General features: G+C 39.3%; 2 protein-coding genes across 2 annotated transcripts in view; both read right to left on the bottom strand.

The window, feature by feature from the left end:
• slc38a9 (solute carrier family 38 member 9) overlaps positions 1-11,556 on the bottom strand; it is a 30,779-nt gene extending 19,223 nt beyond the window's left edge. The window contains exon 1 of the mRNA XM_055060572.1: positions 11,489-11,556. The gene's annotated coding sequence lies outside the window, so the exon portion shown is untranslated. The remainder of the gene's footprint in view (positions 1-11,488) is intronic.
• Positions 3,131-12,544, bottom strand: purg (purine-rich element binding protein G). Its single transcript, XM_055060573.1, has one exon. The coding sequence runs from the start codon at positions 12,060-12,062 to the stop codon at positions 11,025-11,027; it is 1,038 nt and encodes a 345-aa protein (XP_054916548.1). The 5' UTR covers positions 12,063-12,544; the 3' UTR covers positions 3,131-11,024.
• Positions 12,545-13,441: the final 897 nt, after the last annotated feature.

Here is a 13,441-nt window from a genome sequence, read left to right as displayed (position 1 = left end):
GCTCCACACTAGAGGCTTCCAATGAGATCAGCTCCAAAGTACATAAAATATGCATTTTATTTTGGAGGAGTTGGGGGAGATATATATATATATATAGATATATATATATATATATATATATATAGATATATAGATATATAGATATATATAGATATATAGATATATATATAGATATATATAGATAGATAGATAGATAGATAGATAGATAGATAGATAGATAGATAGATAGATAGATAGATAGATAGATAGATAGATAGATAGATAGATAGATAGATAGATAGATAGATAGATAGATAGATAGATAGATAGATAGATAGATAGATAGATAGATAGATAGATAGATAGATAGATAGATAGATAGATAGATTCTTACTTAATTCAGTGAGATGAAGCTGAATTAATTGCAGCTTGAGTTCAGCAGTCTGAGAGCTGCAGTAAACACTGTGTCTCAGCCTGGTGGTCTTGGTTTGGATGCTCCTCAGCCTCCTGTCTGAGGGGAGGAGGTGAAACAATTTGCATACAGGATAAGTGGAGTCCTTCATGATGTGGAGCTCCGAGGTTCATGGTGGAGGGAAGACTGTTCCCACAGCCTGTGTGCAGCCTTGACCAGTCTCTGCAGATCCATCCTCTCAAAACAGCAATGCAGCTCCCATGCCACACAGTGATGCAAGTGCAGAGATCACTCTCCCCCACACAGTGATAGAAACTCGTCAGGACTGAGTTCCCAATCCAGCTCTCTGCAGCTTCCTGGGGAAGAATAGATGCTGGTGTCTTTGTTGATCAGACAGGAAGTGTTAGCACTCCAGCTGAAGTCACTAGATATATGCACACCCAGGTTCCTGTAGCTGGAGACCAACTCCACAACTGATGTTCCAATATATAGGGGAGGAAGAGGATCCTTGGCCCTTCTTAAATCCACCACCATCTGCTTGGTCTCCTTGATCTTCTTCCACATAGATGCCTTATCTGCCTGACCCATGATTTCATCAAACATCACTGGTTGTTAGAACCCAGGCATCCAGGTGCTGCTCTGGATGTCCCTTTGTCAACAGTAACGCAGCACCAGCAGGCCTTCTGGGAGCCGTTTTACAGGGTTGATTTGATGAACTTCAGTGCAACTCACTCCTATTCATGCTGCCAATATACATCAGATGATTTGCTGCACCACAGTGTTTCCAGTGAATACTTGTCTTAATCCAATGTGAAATTAAGTGCAACATTCATTTGAGCCACCATTTTATTTTTATCTTCCACACCAAATTACTTTTGTATCAGACAGTGATTCATGTGTCACATACCATGTTTTGCAGAGAATGTGTGTCTTATTGAATGCTATCTTAAGCACTGAGTACTGGGTTGAGTAGTTTACTGTAAGTTTAACAACAAGTCTATGAAAGGTTGTAAGCATTCATATATATTGCCATAATGTTTTTGAGGTTGGTGGTGTTACAAAGTGTGAAAAATCTTCTGTCTTTTTTTATCCAGATTAGATAAGCTCTCAGTTTTTGCCCTTGGGTAAATCTGAGCTGTTTTATGAGAACATATTTTCAGGGAGAGTTATCTATGTTATCCTTTTCGATCAAGAGGATAACACCACATGAAAACAGGAACTAGGGTTTATGAAGAGAAATGGTAACTAAAGTCTACAACACCACGCAATTCATGCTTACTTAAAGTAGATTAAAACTACAAAGTTTCAAAACAGTCAGGAATGTAGGGGCCTTGTCAAAAATCCACATGAATTCAAGTCACTATTCCAACATAGTATTTATAATCTGATGGGTCCAAACTAAAGATGATCATTTTTGTAACTCGGGTGGTTTATGCCTTGATTGGGTTAATAAAGTTTTCATGCATTTCCAAAGTGTAAAGTGCCATGATTTGATTTATATGGCCTGATGCTCACAATAAATAAAAAAATTGAGATGGAGGTCAGCAGTGGAAAAAAAAAAAAAAACCAAACAGAATAAGACAGATACAGCAAAACTGTACTTCCCGTACCATTTACAAAGCATGACTATTCTTATTTTGAAAAGATAATTCTAACTTACTGATTATGTCTTTGTGGAAGATAAAAAGTGCAGGTAAGATGTTCTCAGTTTCAATCAGGCGGTCGGAGTTTCTGTGTAAGCCATTTTCAAATATTATTTTCAGTTTAACTTATAGTTTAACTCATATTTTGGCTTAAAATGTCTGAAAAGTAATATTCCTCTTTCCATGTTTTTTATATTAAAATGGAGCTTGTTGTGGCACAGGGTTTAGCATGTTGGCTGATGGTCCTTGACACAGTCTCTAGGGATCGACTCACAACCACTGGACCTTCCTGAATGTCTCCCTCACTTCTCTCTGGCCATTTCCTGTTTGACAACTGTGAATAAAAATCACTATTGCTACAAAAGAATCCATCCGTTCATTCATCTGTGCTGACTGGTCTCTGCATTTCTTTAATGGCGTGATCAACTAGAAGTTCAGCTGGAAAAAACTGTAAGCTGTAGCCTATGATAGTTTATTTGACCTGAATGCAAATAAATTATAACCTGGTTTGATTTGGACTTACTTTAAATTATATATTCTCGGCTAATAAAAATACAACATCTTGCACTTTCCACCTCAAGTTTTACCTATAACACCATTTATGTAGAGTAATAGAATAGAGTATAAATAGGCTTTATTTTTCACCAATAGAGAAATTTAGTGGACTGGAAAGAAAATTTGCAGAACTTTAATATGAAGTAGTTAATTCAATTGGAACACTAATAACCATCAGAGAATGGCATTAAACTACTTATGTGAACACAGCGCACTATGAATTTATATGCAGTCATTCAAATGAAAATGTGTCCTAAAAATGCTAATTTCTCAGGATGAAATATCATTTGAGAACAACAAACTTAAAGCAGGTATTAAGCATAATTTCAGTGAAGCTGAGTTTGTGACGTAAGAAAATATTCTTACTCTGAGATGATTTGACTGACCATTCTAATGAGATATTAATGCAGCAAAGCAATAAAAATGATTTGATGAATCAAAATCTTCCTTTAAACACACAAATAAAATGAAAACTTTCTTCAACGTTGCATCTGGCACAGCTCACAGCAAAAATATGAAGTACACACAACAGATGCACACAGTAGTGTGGCACCAGTAGCGATAATGCTGGATACCGTTTAATTACTGAGAAACAGAAAGGGAGCACTGATTAGTACAACTAACAAATGTACACATTTTCTTCTTTCAAACAAGTTACATCAATAATCAACACAAAGGTTTCCAAGCTCAAACATGTTTTACTTTTTAAACACTGCGATGTTTGTAGTTCAGTAACTGTGCTACATAAAAATTGTGTTTTGATCACATGACCTGAAGAATGGAAAGTACAAAATGATGTCAGATTGTCTGTGGATCGTATTCATCTATAATTAGACCTGATGGACTTTGGCACTTCATAACTAGGTGGCCCAACAGTTTGAGAGCCTCTTGGTTTACAGTACTTACTGATGTTCAGCGACTCAGACTGGTTGAGCTAATCCTGGTTCTGGTTTTGCTAAGAACAGGGGAAGTTTGGAATGGCAGTTAGAGGCAAGCCTTACTGTAAGCAATCCTAGAAGTTAGTTATCCCTTACTATGGGTATAGGTGGTTCTAGATACAGGCCAACAGGGGCCAGTGACCTGGAGAATTGGTTCTAGCCCCTGTAATGATCTCTGTACTGACATACAATACCGGATCAGTGTCTTGCATTAATATTTGTTAGCGTATCATTATAAGAACGTATTGGTCCCTTGGACCAACTTTTTATTTGCCAGATCAGGGATCTGCAACCTACAGCTCCAGGGCCAAAAGTGTCTATTTGACTCACCAAAAGTATTAATCTATTAAATACTGCCCTGTTTTTTTATTTACTTTTTTCGCCCCACCATGGCTTCCCTGGTTAATTTAGTCTGGAATTGACACTGCTATATGTCTCAAAATACTATGCCATATGAATAAGATTGGAAATACCTGTCTTCAAAGGCTTTCAGTAAAGAGGCTCAGATAAACAAAAATCTGTACAACACAAACATTCTCTGCTTAGGTAAAATACCTGCCTACAGACTAAGAGGACTATGAACACATGTTGGAAGGAAAAGAAGCAGAGAAAACACTGAGAAGTCAGAAGTCCAACTGTAAGCCAGTGTTGAAGGGTTGTTGCACTTTAAGAGACTGTTGGATTTTTCCAGTCCTTGGAACATCTTTGGGAAGCAGCACTACTTGAGAACAGCAGAAGGACATGTTCTCTTTTTTTCCATCCTTTAATAGATCCTCTGTGCATGCATTTGGCTGGGGTCCACAGAAGCACCATTATTACATAGCACCATTTTTCATAGTTATCCTTTTGCACTGGTACCCAACCACTAGCATGCATACACTATAAAATCATGTTCTTAGATAACATTTCTAAATGTAGCATTGATTAAAATGTCACAAGGCAAGTAATGATTATTCATACAGTACTTTACATGTAAATTTGAACTGAATACAGTACACATTAAAGAAAGTGCTAGAGTACAACATTTCCTTGTTTCAGAAGCCTTAGTTTACAGAACTACAGAACACACCAGTGTCTTACATTTATCTAAATGTATACCTTTTCATCTTTTCTTTATTTTTCTTAGTTGCTTTTTTAAAGAAGGCCAAACATCAACATCTCTACATTTTCCAGTTTACAACCAAATGCATAATACAACAGGACAAGCAGAATGTCTTCTTCAGTACGCCTATGTTCACATCACTCTGCACAACCGCACATGAACACAAACACTTTGTCAAGTTAAAGTTTTCCTTTAAAAAAATCTGCATTTTCTTTCTAGATGTGACAAATGGCACATATATTGATTAGAGCTCCTTTTTTATTTTGCCTTTGGCTATTTTTAATGTTTCAGTCTGCTAAAAATAAAAAGTACAAAAATGAAAGTGAGCAGAGATATGTTGAAAAGGACCTTTAAGGCATCAAAACTAGAAAACACCAGATCAGCAGTTCAGGTTTCAGAATCCTGTAGCCATCCACGTCATGTCCACTGAAAACAAGAACCAGATGGTTACAGAGACATTTTTAATCTTTAGATAGATTGCAGAATTTGACTTCTGGTACTTGCACTGTTGTTATTTATTTAGAAAGCTTATAAGGGAAAGTGCCTTTGATTAAAATATGAATAATAAATGTGAATAATAAGACTTTATAAAAATATAAAATGTTGTCTTTTGTGTTTAGAGACTGATAAGTCAGCTGGATCACATACTTGAGTCTTAGCAGCTTTGACCAGAGTTGAACCTTTAGCTGTGATATCAGTGTCAGCCCTGTACATGCACATGGATTGCTTTAATAAACCTCTTTTAAATTTAGAATCTAAGTTTTTGTGTATGCTTCCCATTGTTAAATACCGACAGATCTAAAGACAGGCTGACCAAGACCTGCTCTGTTTGAGCAACAAATATTTCTAAAGAGTTAAAAATAGCATGTGGGTTTCTCTTTTAAGTGATTTGAAAAAAAAAATGTACAGTATCATATTGTCAAATTCACTCCGTCAGTCATTTAATTCAATAATTGCAGTTGCCTCCAAACATTCTTTTTATTGCATGGACTAGGATTGTGCTGTATACGCTGTAGAACAGAACACATTAATTCAGTCTAACATATCTTAATCAGCTGTATAAATTTCAGATTAAGTGCAATTTTCTTGTTTATAATCAAACAACAGTTCTGAACAAATTGTTCAGAACTGCAAACAATATCTTATTTTAAACTGATCAGCCATAACATTATGACCATTATAACATTGAGGGTTGTTTTTTTCCAATATAAAGGCATCTGATCTTTTTGGACTCAGTCTCAGGTATTTAGTGAATCTGTGGTAAATATTTAAAGTCGTATAAGCCAAAGCCATGGATGTTCAGGCTGTCTCCTCAACCATGTTCCATTTCTCCACAGAGACATTTTACTGCTGAAAGAAACCACTCAGATTATGAAACACTACTTCTTTTAAAGTGTGTAGTCAATCTACAACTAAAGTCCAGTTTACAAAATAACTGAAGTCAAGGATTAAACATTTTCTGGTTTGAGTTTTGAAAGGATCAAAGTGGCAAGGAGGGCTGCTGGCTTATGAGCTGCAAAATGATACAGTGATGAAAGTTTAAACCAGCTTCACAGGTTCAGGTTGTGATGGAACGGTCAGTGCCGTCACCCAATCAATGGACTCTGCAGTGTAACACCATATCTGTACTGTACCATTTTCCTATGGACCTACAACTGAAGACTGCCCAGGAACAGTGCTGTATGGGTCAGTTGTATGGGCCACTTTTACAATGGAAACAGACAAAATAGCATATTGAAACCCACCAATCCGCACCTTACCCTTCATTAGAAATAACACAGCATACCTCTTATTTATTGTAACCTTTGGTATGTGAGTTGTCTGAAACACATGATGTAAGGATGTCAACCACAGAGTTCTGCTTCAGTCCTGTGGTTCTGAGGCTGGCTTTATTTCTGAAAGCTTACATCAGCTCTAGATGTGCCTGCTGGTTTAACTAGCCCACCTTAATTGGTTCAACTGGTCCTTGTAAAACTAAGACTTTGCAGGTTGTGTGTGGGCTGAATTAATCTGCAGGTTGACACTTTCAGGCACAACCTTAATAAAGAATCAGGATATCATGGGGGTGTAGGGGGGTTTGTGTGCAGCTGATAGTCATTGTGATCAATGATTGTCAATTTATGCTAATATTAGAATTATCAGTGGTCCTTCTGCCAGAAATAATTTCAATAAAAGTGCAGATTTTCTTTGCAGTATTTTCAATAACACTCATTTTACCAAACTGATGACTGTCTTGCCTTTACAGGACGTTACTACTAATGTGATACCCTATTATTCTGAAGTTGGATTTTCAAAAGTCTCACTAGAACATTTGCAGAACAGCCATCGTTTGCTATCTACTATGGCTACACTCATATAGAATGTAGTGAAAGTTGCTAGATTACAGTTATCAAACCTTCATTTCCAGCTCCAAAACACAGCATAAATTGATTTACCGTATAAATACGGTAAAATTCTGTCAAACACAGCTGGTGGGATTTTAGAGATGTTTACTTTTTTACAGTGTACACTTCATATTCCTCAAATTAAATTTTAGCTTAGACAAGAATTATCTAAGGGAAAATTAATTTCTAATTTCTAAAATAGATTGTGCTTTGAATGATACAAAGTATGATATATCTCGTATGTTTCTCTATATAAAAAAGTAAAACAAGTTACTGAAAATAAATTGACAGTCTTCACCAGACCCTCCGAAAAGGGCAGCAAACATTAAATATTCTGCATTTATTCAGGTTCATCTAACAGCAAAGCTCAGTGTTTCTTTTCTCTCTCTGTTTTAACATCTTTCTTTATGTAATATAATGAGATCAAAACACTGCATAGAGCTACTTTAACAGTCAGCCAGGTTTTTAACACCAGTTGGCCCTCCATTTAATCAACATTGTTGGGTTTTATCAAAATTCCTAGCTGATACTGATTTAAAAAGGGGGATTGCAACATCCTGCCGAAGTTCTGTTTGCGTTGCTGCTTCCTTCAGAAATGTCTCTCTGTACTTTAAGTGCAACAACATCTTTTACAATTTACATGGTCCAATTTGGAAGGAAATACTGGAAAGCTCCAAAGTCCAAATGCTGACATTCTGAAAGAATTTCGCAATCCAAAATTTACCGAAAGAGCTACTCTCAGTGATGTAATGATGTGGCCCTAAGGAAGCTGTCTGACTACCAAGTAGGTTTTTTGCCATGTTTTTTTTTATAGAACCTGGTAAGACATGGCTCCAGCTAGAGCTCCGGAGCTGGATTAGCACTGAAAGCAGTGTGGTGAAAAACCTCAGAAGTGCTTCAATAACAAAACATGCATCAGATCAACACAGAACAAGTTGATCAAATGCACTAAATCAAAAAGAGCTTAATGTTATGACAAAACCAAATTCATTTTTACCATCTGCCAAACATCCTTCACCTCATTTTAAAAGCTAAGTGTTTATTAGATTCCTTGAATCTTTGAATTATAAGATGCTGGAAAATTAGAGAGCTCCAAAGATTTTTCCTTTACTTTAGATGTAAATAAAAGATTTCCCCACTCTACACTCTATACTATATCATGAAAATGTCCAGCAACCAAATACATTTACACAGGAAACCCAATGTGAACAGTGGGATACACAGTCCACTGCAGCATGAAGAGCATACACTCATTAGCCACATTATTAGATAGACCTGATTGAAAGCTTGAAACACAAGTAATGGATGAGCCAATCACATGGCAGTAACTCATAGCATTTAGATGCTATTAAAATTACTTGCTGAAGATCACCAGGATGGGGAAGAAAGAAGAGTGACATGCTGTTGATGACAGACTGGTCTGAGTCTTACCAACCAGTCTGCTGAGATTTTCCCCTATAACCATCTCTTCTGATTAAAGAAAATTGTCAGGGAACAAAAAGAAAATTCAGTGAGCAGCAATTGCTTATCTTTGTCTGGTAAGGAAGATAAGCAACAAAACCTCAAATGGCCACTCAGTAGGTGAGCCATCTTCCCCAAGGACACAACAACTTAGATAGATGGAGCAGGGATTTGAACAGGCAACAAACAGATTACAAGATGAACTCCTGGTACTATGTATATGAATATATATGTAATATGGTGACTGATGAGTATACATTTCTTTTGAGGTACAACAAATGTAAATTTGTGTCCTCAGCAGCAGGAGACTGACTGTATTCAGGTGGATGGACAATAAACAGCAATGTTTTTTTCTGTCTAATCCAGTGTTGGTCTCCTTTCCACTACTGCTACTTCAATTATCATATAAAGAAGCTGACTAATGTAAATTCACCTTGATTAAACCAGAATCAGAATAATTAGATAAAAATTAAACATGTCTGCAAACATGCTTGTTTGCAGTGTGTGGGCTGTTCAAGGCAGTAACCATCAGTCTGCATCGCCACTATACACACATCTTCCAACATGACAAGAACTTATTCATTCTGGGCATTCCTGTGTGTGTGAAGCATCAGATGGCATGTCGAACAATGACCTAAAAATGCTTGTAAAATCCAATAAGGAGACACTTTCAGGGTAAAATAATGCAAAGTTGTAATTAAAGGTGTCACTGCACCAGGTGGTGTGGAGTCTCTTATTGTAATTATTTGCAATCTGGACATTAGAAGTGGAAGTAGATTATTTAAAAAAATCTTTCCTCTATCATGCATCACTTTCATCTTTTAAATGAATGAACCGTGCCTAAAAATGCCTTCAGCAGAATTTTTTTTTTGTTTTCCAGGGCTGTTTTTACATTTGCTTCCAGTTGATCATGTTTGTGTGCCAAACAGAAGACATGTAGAAAAATCTAAAATTCACATCTTAGAAGACAATATGTAGCTGCTTGTGCTACGTCTTCCTTTTGCCATCTCTCATGACATTTTTATGTTTAAAGTTGTTTTTTGAATACACATTCAGCTAAGTAATTCCTTCGACAGTTTTATGTTTCATGGCAAAAAAATGTCTCAAATATCATGCATGGATTTAGTCTTGTCTAATGACACCCAAAGATGGATCAGACTAGCTTCACCCAAAGACTATACTGCGTTCCATCAACTAACTGCAAGAAATCTACTCAAGCCTCACAGTTATAGATTTGTTTTGCCTCCTTTGAGTCTTGTTGGTTCTTTCAGCAACAACTGCACTGATAGTTTGGCTCATTAAAAAGCACACTCTGGACTGCTCACAAGTTCAGTTCTCTTTCTGAAACTGACTAGTTTCAGAAAGAGAAACTAGTGGTGCAACTCTAAGCACCAATGGATTTTACGTGCAGCATCTGACATCCGGTCAGTGATTCTGCACTCAATAGACTGCTCTGCAGGTTTGCATCACTGCATAAGTTGCCTCTAACTGACCCAGAGCTTGCCAATGTGAAGATCTAACATCTACTGTGCAGTTTTGGTATCTTTTGATGGATGTTAAACTGCCAGTGCACATTACAGCAATGAACTGTGTCTACATACACACATTAATCCTTGTATGTTGGGATTTTTAATGATCTGGAGAACTCAACACACCCTGCAATTCTCCAGTGCACATGAGAAGACAAAGACCAGATCATGTCTTCACTGATAACAGTACGTAAGAATACCGGAACATAACCTGATATAAAGAGAAACACAAGGTCAAACCCAGAATTCTGTTGTCCATTTACACTTGAACAGTAAACTGAAGGACTAAACTCTACATCAGAAAACAAAACAAGTCACAACACCAGCATAACCATTTCACTGGCAGCATGCATTGGCACACCAATGTTTCTCTTGCCTAGTTGTTGTGATAATTATAAATATATTATTCCATTGGATCAACACCTACAGCTCACGACACCATACTTTTCCCCAGGTCAGTGAGGCTGTAAGCATTGACAGGTATTTATTGCACTTATGGGACTAACTCAGGCCCCAACCATCAGGATATCGCAAACAACCCAGCAAATTTCTCAGGCAACTACCTCAACTTTTGTTTTGACTCAAATATAGATATCCATCCTATGTTTATAAGGACCCTTTTGATTGTTGCAGTTTGCACTTCTCTGCACTTCTGCTTGCCACAAAAATACTAGGTAATATTTAGGGTGCCAACATTAACAATGGTCAACTCTAAAGCTCATCTATTACCAGCAATACCACATCACTGTAACGATTTTTTTATTAATAACCATCTGTACAGTGCATTCTTAAATTTAAAAGGCAAATGTGGGTTAAAGTCCACAGAGCCCCTAATCATTCCCAGGCTGCTCCTGGTTAAAGTGCATCAGCAGCAGTAGATGAATCAGGTGTTGCTATAAGGCGATGAATGGATCACTTCTTGGCAGGGTAGATGTTTACCAGCCCTTGGTAAATCAGCCTACTTGTGGAGACAGCACATGGCATGTGGAAGGTTGGGCCATGTGTGTGGAGGGTGCAGAGGTCAGTCCTCCTGCTCTATGCTGTCCTGTTGGTCTTCTGTCCTCTTCTCCTTGTGGCATGAGAAGATCCTCCGCATTTCCTCCTCATACCTGATGAAGTTTTCTCCGAACCGAGCCCAGGCTTTCAACGGAACCGTGATGGTGTTCCTGTACGGCTGGCGCACTTCACTTATTTTTAAGAAGACCCCGTAGCGGTTTGACCCCACATCGAAGTAAAAGCGTTTGTTGTCCACTCGGAAGGACGCTGCCTCCGGGAGCTCGGGGTTATCGAGGCGAGTCCTGGAGCCCAGTCGGCCATGCTCGTCCACCTCTTCCTCCCCGTAGTCCTCGATGAGCTGGGACAGGGCGTCTCTGAACTCGATGAGACCCTGTGCGGGCAGAACGATGGTCTGCTCGATGCCCTGGCCATAGTAGCCCATGGAGCCGTGGCCTTTGCTGACGGTCTGCCGTATGCGGAGGAACCTACCTCTCTGGTTCTCCTTGAGGTCCAGAAAGTACTTCCTGTTGTCTCTCTCAATGAACTCGCTCTTGAGAACTCGGTGGGCATGATCATCGGAGCCTACCGAGCCGGTGGGAGATGCATGCTGCTCCCGCGCTTTTCTGCGAGCATCCTGCCCGCGGCCCTGCCCGTTGCTGCCGTGTTCCTCTGCCAGCTGCGGGGTCTGGGCCAGGCTCCCCCGCAGTCCGATTCGGGCGTAATAATCGATGAAATCTCCCAGGCAGTATCGCAGAGCCGGAGCCATTGACATGGACAGGGTCAGCTTGCTCTTCCTGATGTTATCATGACGCCCTCTCCCGATCCACACCTCCGCTATCTTCAGGAAGCGACCGCGCACACTCTGCTTCACGTCCAGATAGAAGCGTTTCTTCTGGATATCAACGCGTTTTGAGGCCAGTTCCTGAATGTCATTTCCCTGCTGCGCTGCTCCAGCCTGGCTGTACTGCTGGGGATACGCGTGTCTGGACAGAGAATCGGACGGGATCTTACCCCTGCTTCTCTCCGTTCCCCTGCAGCACCCATCAGCCATCATCATCATCATTTATATTCCAGCAGCAGCAGCCTGCACAGGAAAAAGCGATTTCTCCATTCCCAACATACAGGCTGCAGCTGGCTGAAAGAGCACAGGTTCACCTGAAAATGGCTGCGTGTTTTAAAGCTATCAACTCATCCGGTCAGAGTCCAGAATGAACACCATGTATCCGGTCTCCGATGCGGTCTGGTTCCATGTTTCATCAGCGGTTTGTGCCGCAGCCTCTCGTTAACACAGGGAACCGGGAACAGCCGACCTGCGATACAGGAATGAACCCGATGAACTCGTTCACCCCCCGCCCCTCCCCGTCCTGAGAAGCCCTCTGTTAAAGAGACGCGACGTCAGCAGTGACTGAAGGCTGCATTCACTGCAGCTCTTCTCCACTGCGCGGATTTATGGCAGCGTAATGCAGGATCCACCGAGACTCCTGCCCTCCATTCAGACGAACATCATGTCCCTGTAGAGAACATGTGAAACAGGATGCTGGTTTTCCTCATCATCATCATCATCATCATCATCATCATCATCATCAACATTTCACAGTCCTCCTGATGGCAGAATTATTTCAATCATAAAGACATATATATAAAAATTGCCATGGTCAAAAGACATATTAGTTGACTGCAAATTGGTTTACTAGCTTGTAAGACTGACTTGCCGTTTCTTCTCCAATAGGTTAACATGATCAGCACTGAAAATGTAACTTTTATAAAACAAAATGTTTTTTTTTGTTTTACAAATTTGTTAAAACTGTCACTGTGTTATGATCGATGAGAAATGAGAGAGAAAATTAAAAAAACAAATAAAAATCAAGCTCCTCTTCTCGGTTCCAGTGCTAACTACAGAAATGACTTGATCTGAAACAGTAAATCAATAAGAGGGAGGAAGAGAGTCTGTCCATGACGCTTGTGTAAGAGCTGCTCACAGCCTCCTCTTGCTCTCTGCTACGGTACAGCTTCTCCCAGTCAGCATCTGCCAGGAATGAAGCTCAGACTGCTAAAGGGAGAACTTTATAATTTCTTGTGGCTGAGATTTTTGTTCACAACAGTTCAGAGCACCATTCACATTACAACACACAAGGCTCCAACCCACCATTTCTTCATCTGTTGCTTCCCTCCATTACACAAGATAAATGGATATTTTATTAATCCCAAAGGAAATTGTGTCTCAGACCATCACTCCCACTAATACAAACAGTAAGCACCAAAGACCCAACAGATAAAAGCATTGAGTATTAAGAAATAAATAGCAGTGTGAGCAGTGACAAACAAGTTCCCTAGACTCTCAGTGAAGCGACACACCGTAAGGAATTTTGGTGTTCACTAAACTTAACTGGTGAGTTCAGTGGGTGACTCTGATTGGACAAGATTGCTCTGATCTTGGAGATC

Source organism: Poeciliopsis prolifica, unplaced genomic scaffold (assembly GCF_027474105.1).
Source record: "Poeciliopsis prolifica strain line A6 unplaced genomic scaffold, Auburn_PproV2 SCAFFOLD061, whole genome shotgun sequence".
Taxonomy (NCBI): Eukaryota; Metazoa; Chordata; class Actinopteri; order Cyprinodontiformes; family Poeciliidae; genus Poeciliopsis; species Poeciliopsis prolifica.
The sequence above is the reverse complement of the archived record's forward strand: the minus strand, read 5'-3'. Positions and strand labels throughout refer to the sequence as shown.

Excerpts from the sequence above, each read along its gene's own strand:
- purg (XM_055060573.1), bottom strand. The coding sequence starts at position 12,062 with ATGATGATGATGATGGCTGATGGGTGCTGCAGGGGAACGGAGAGAAGC.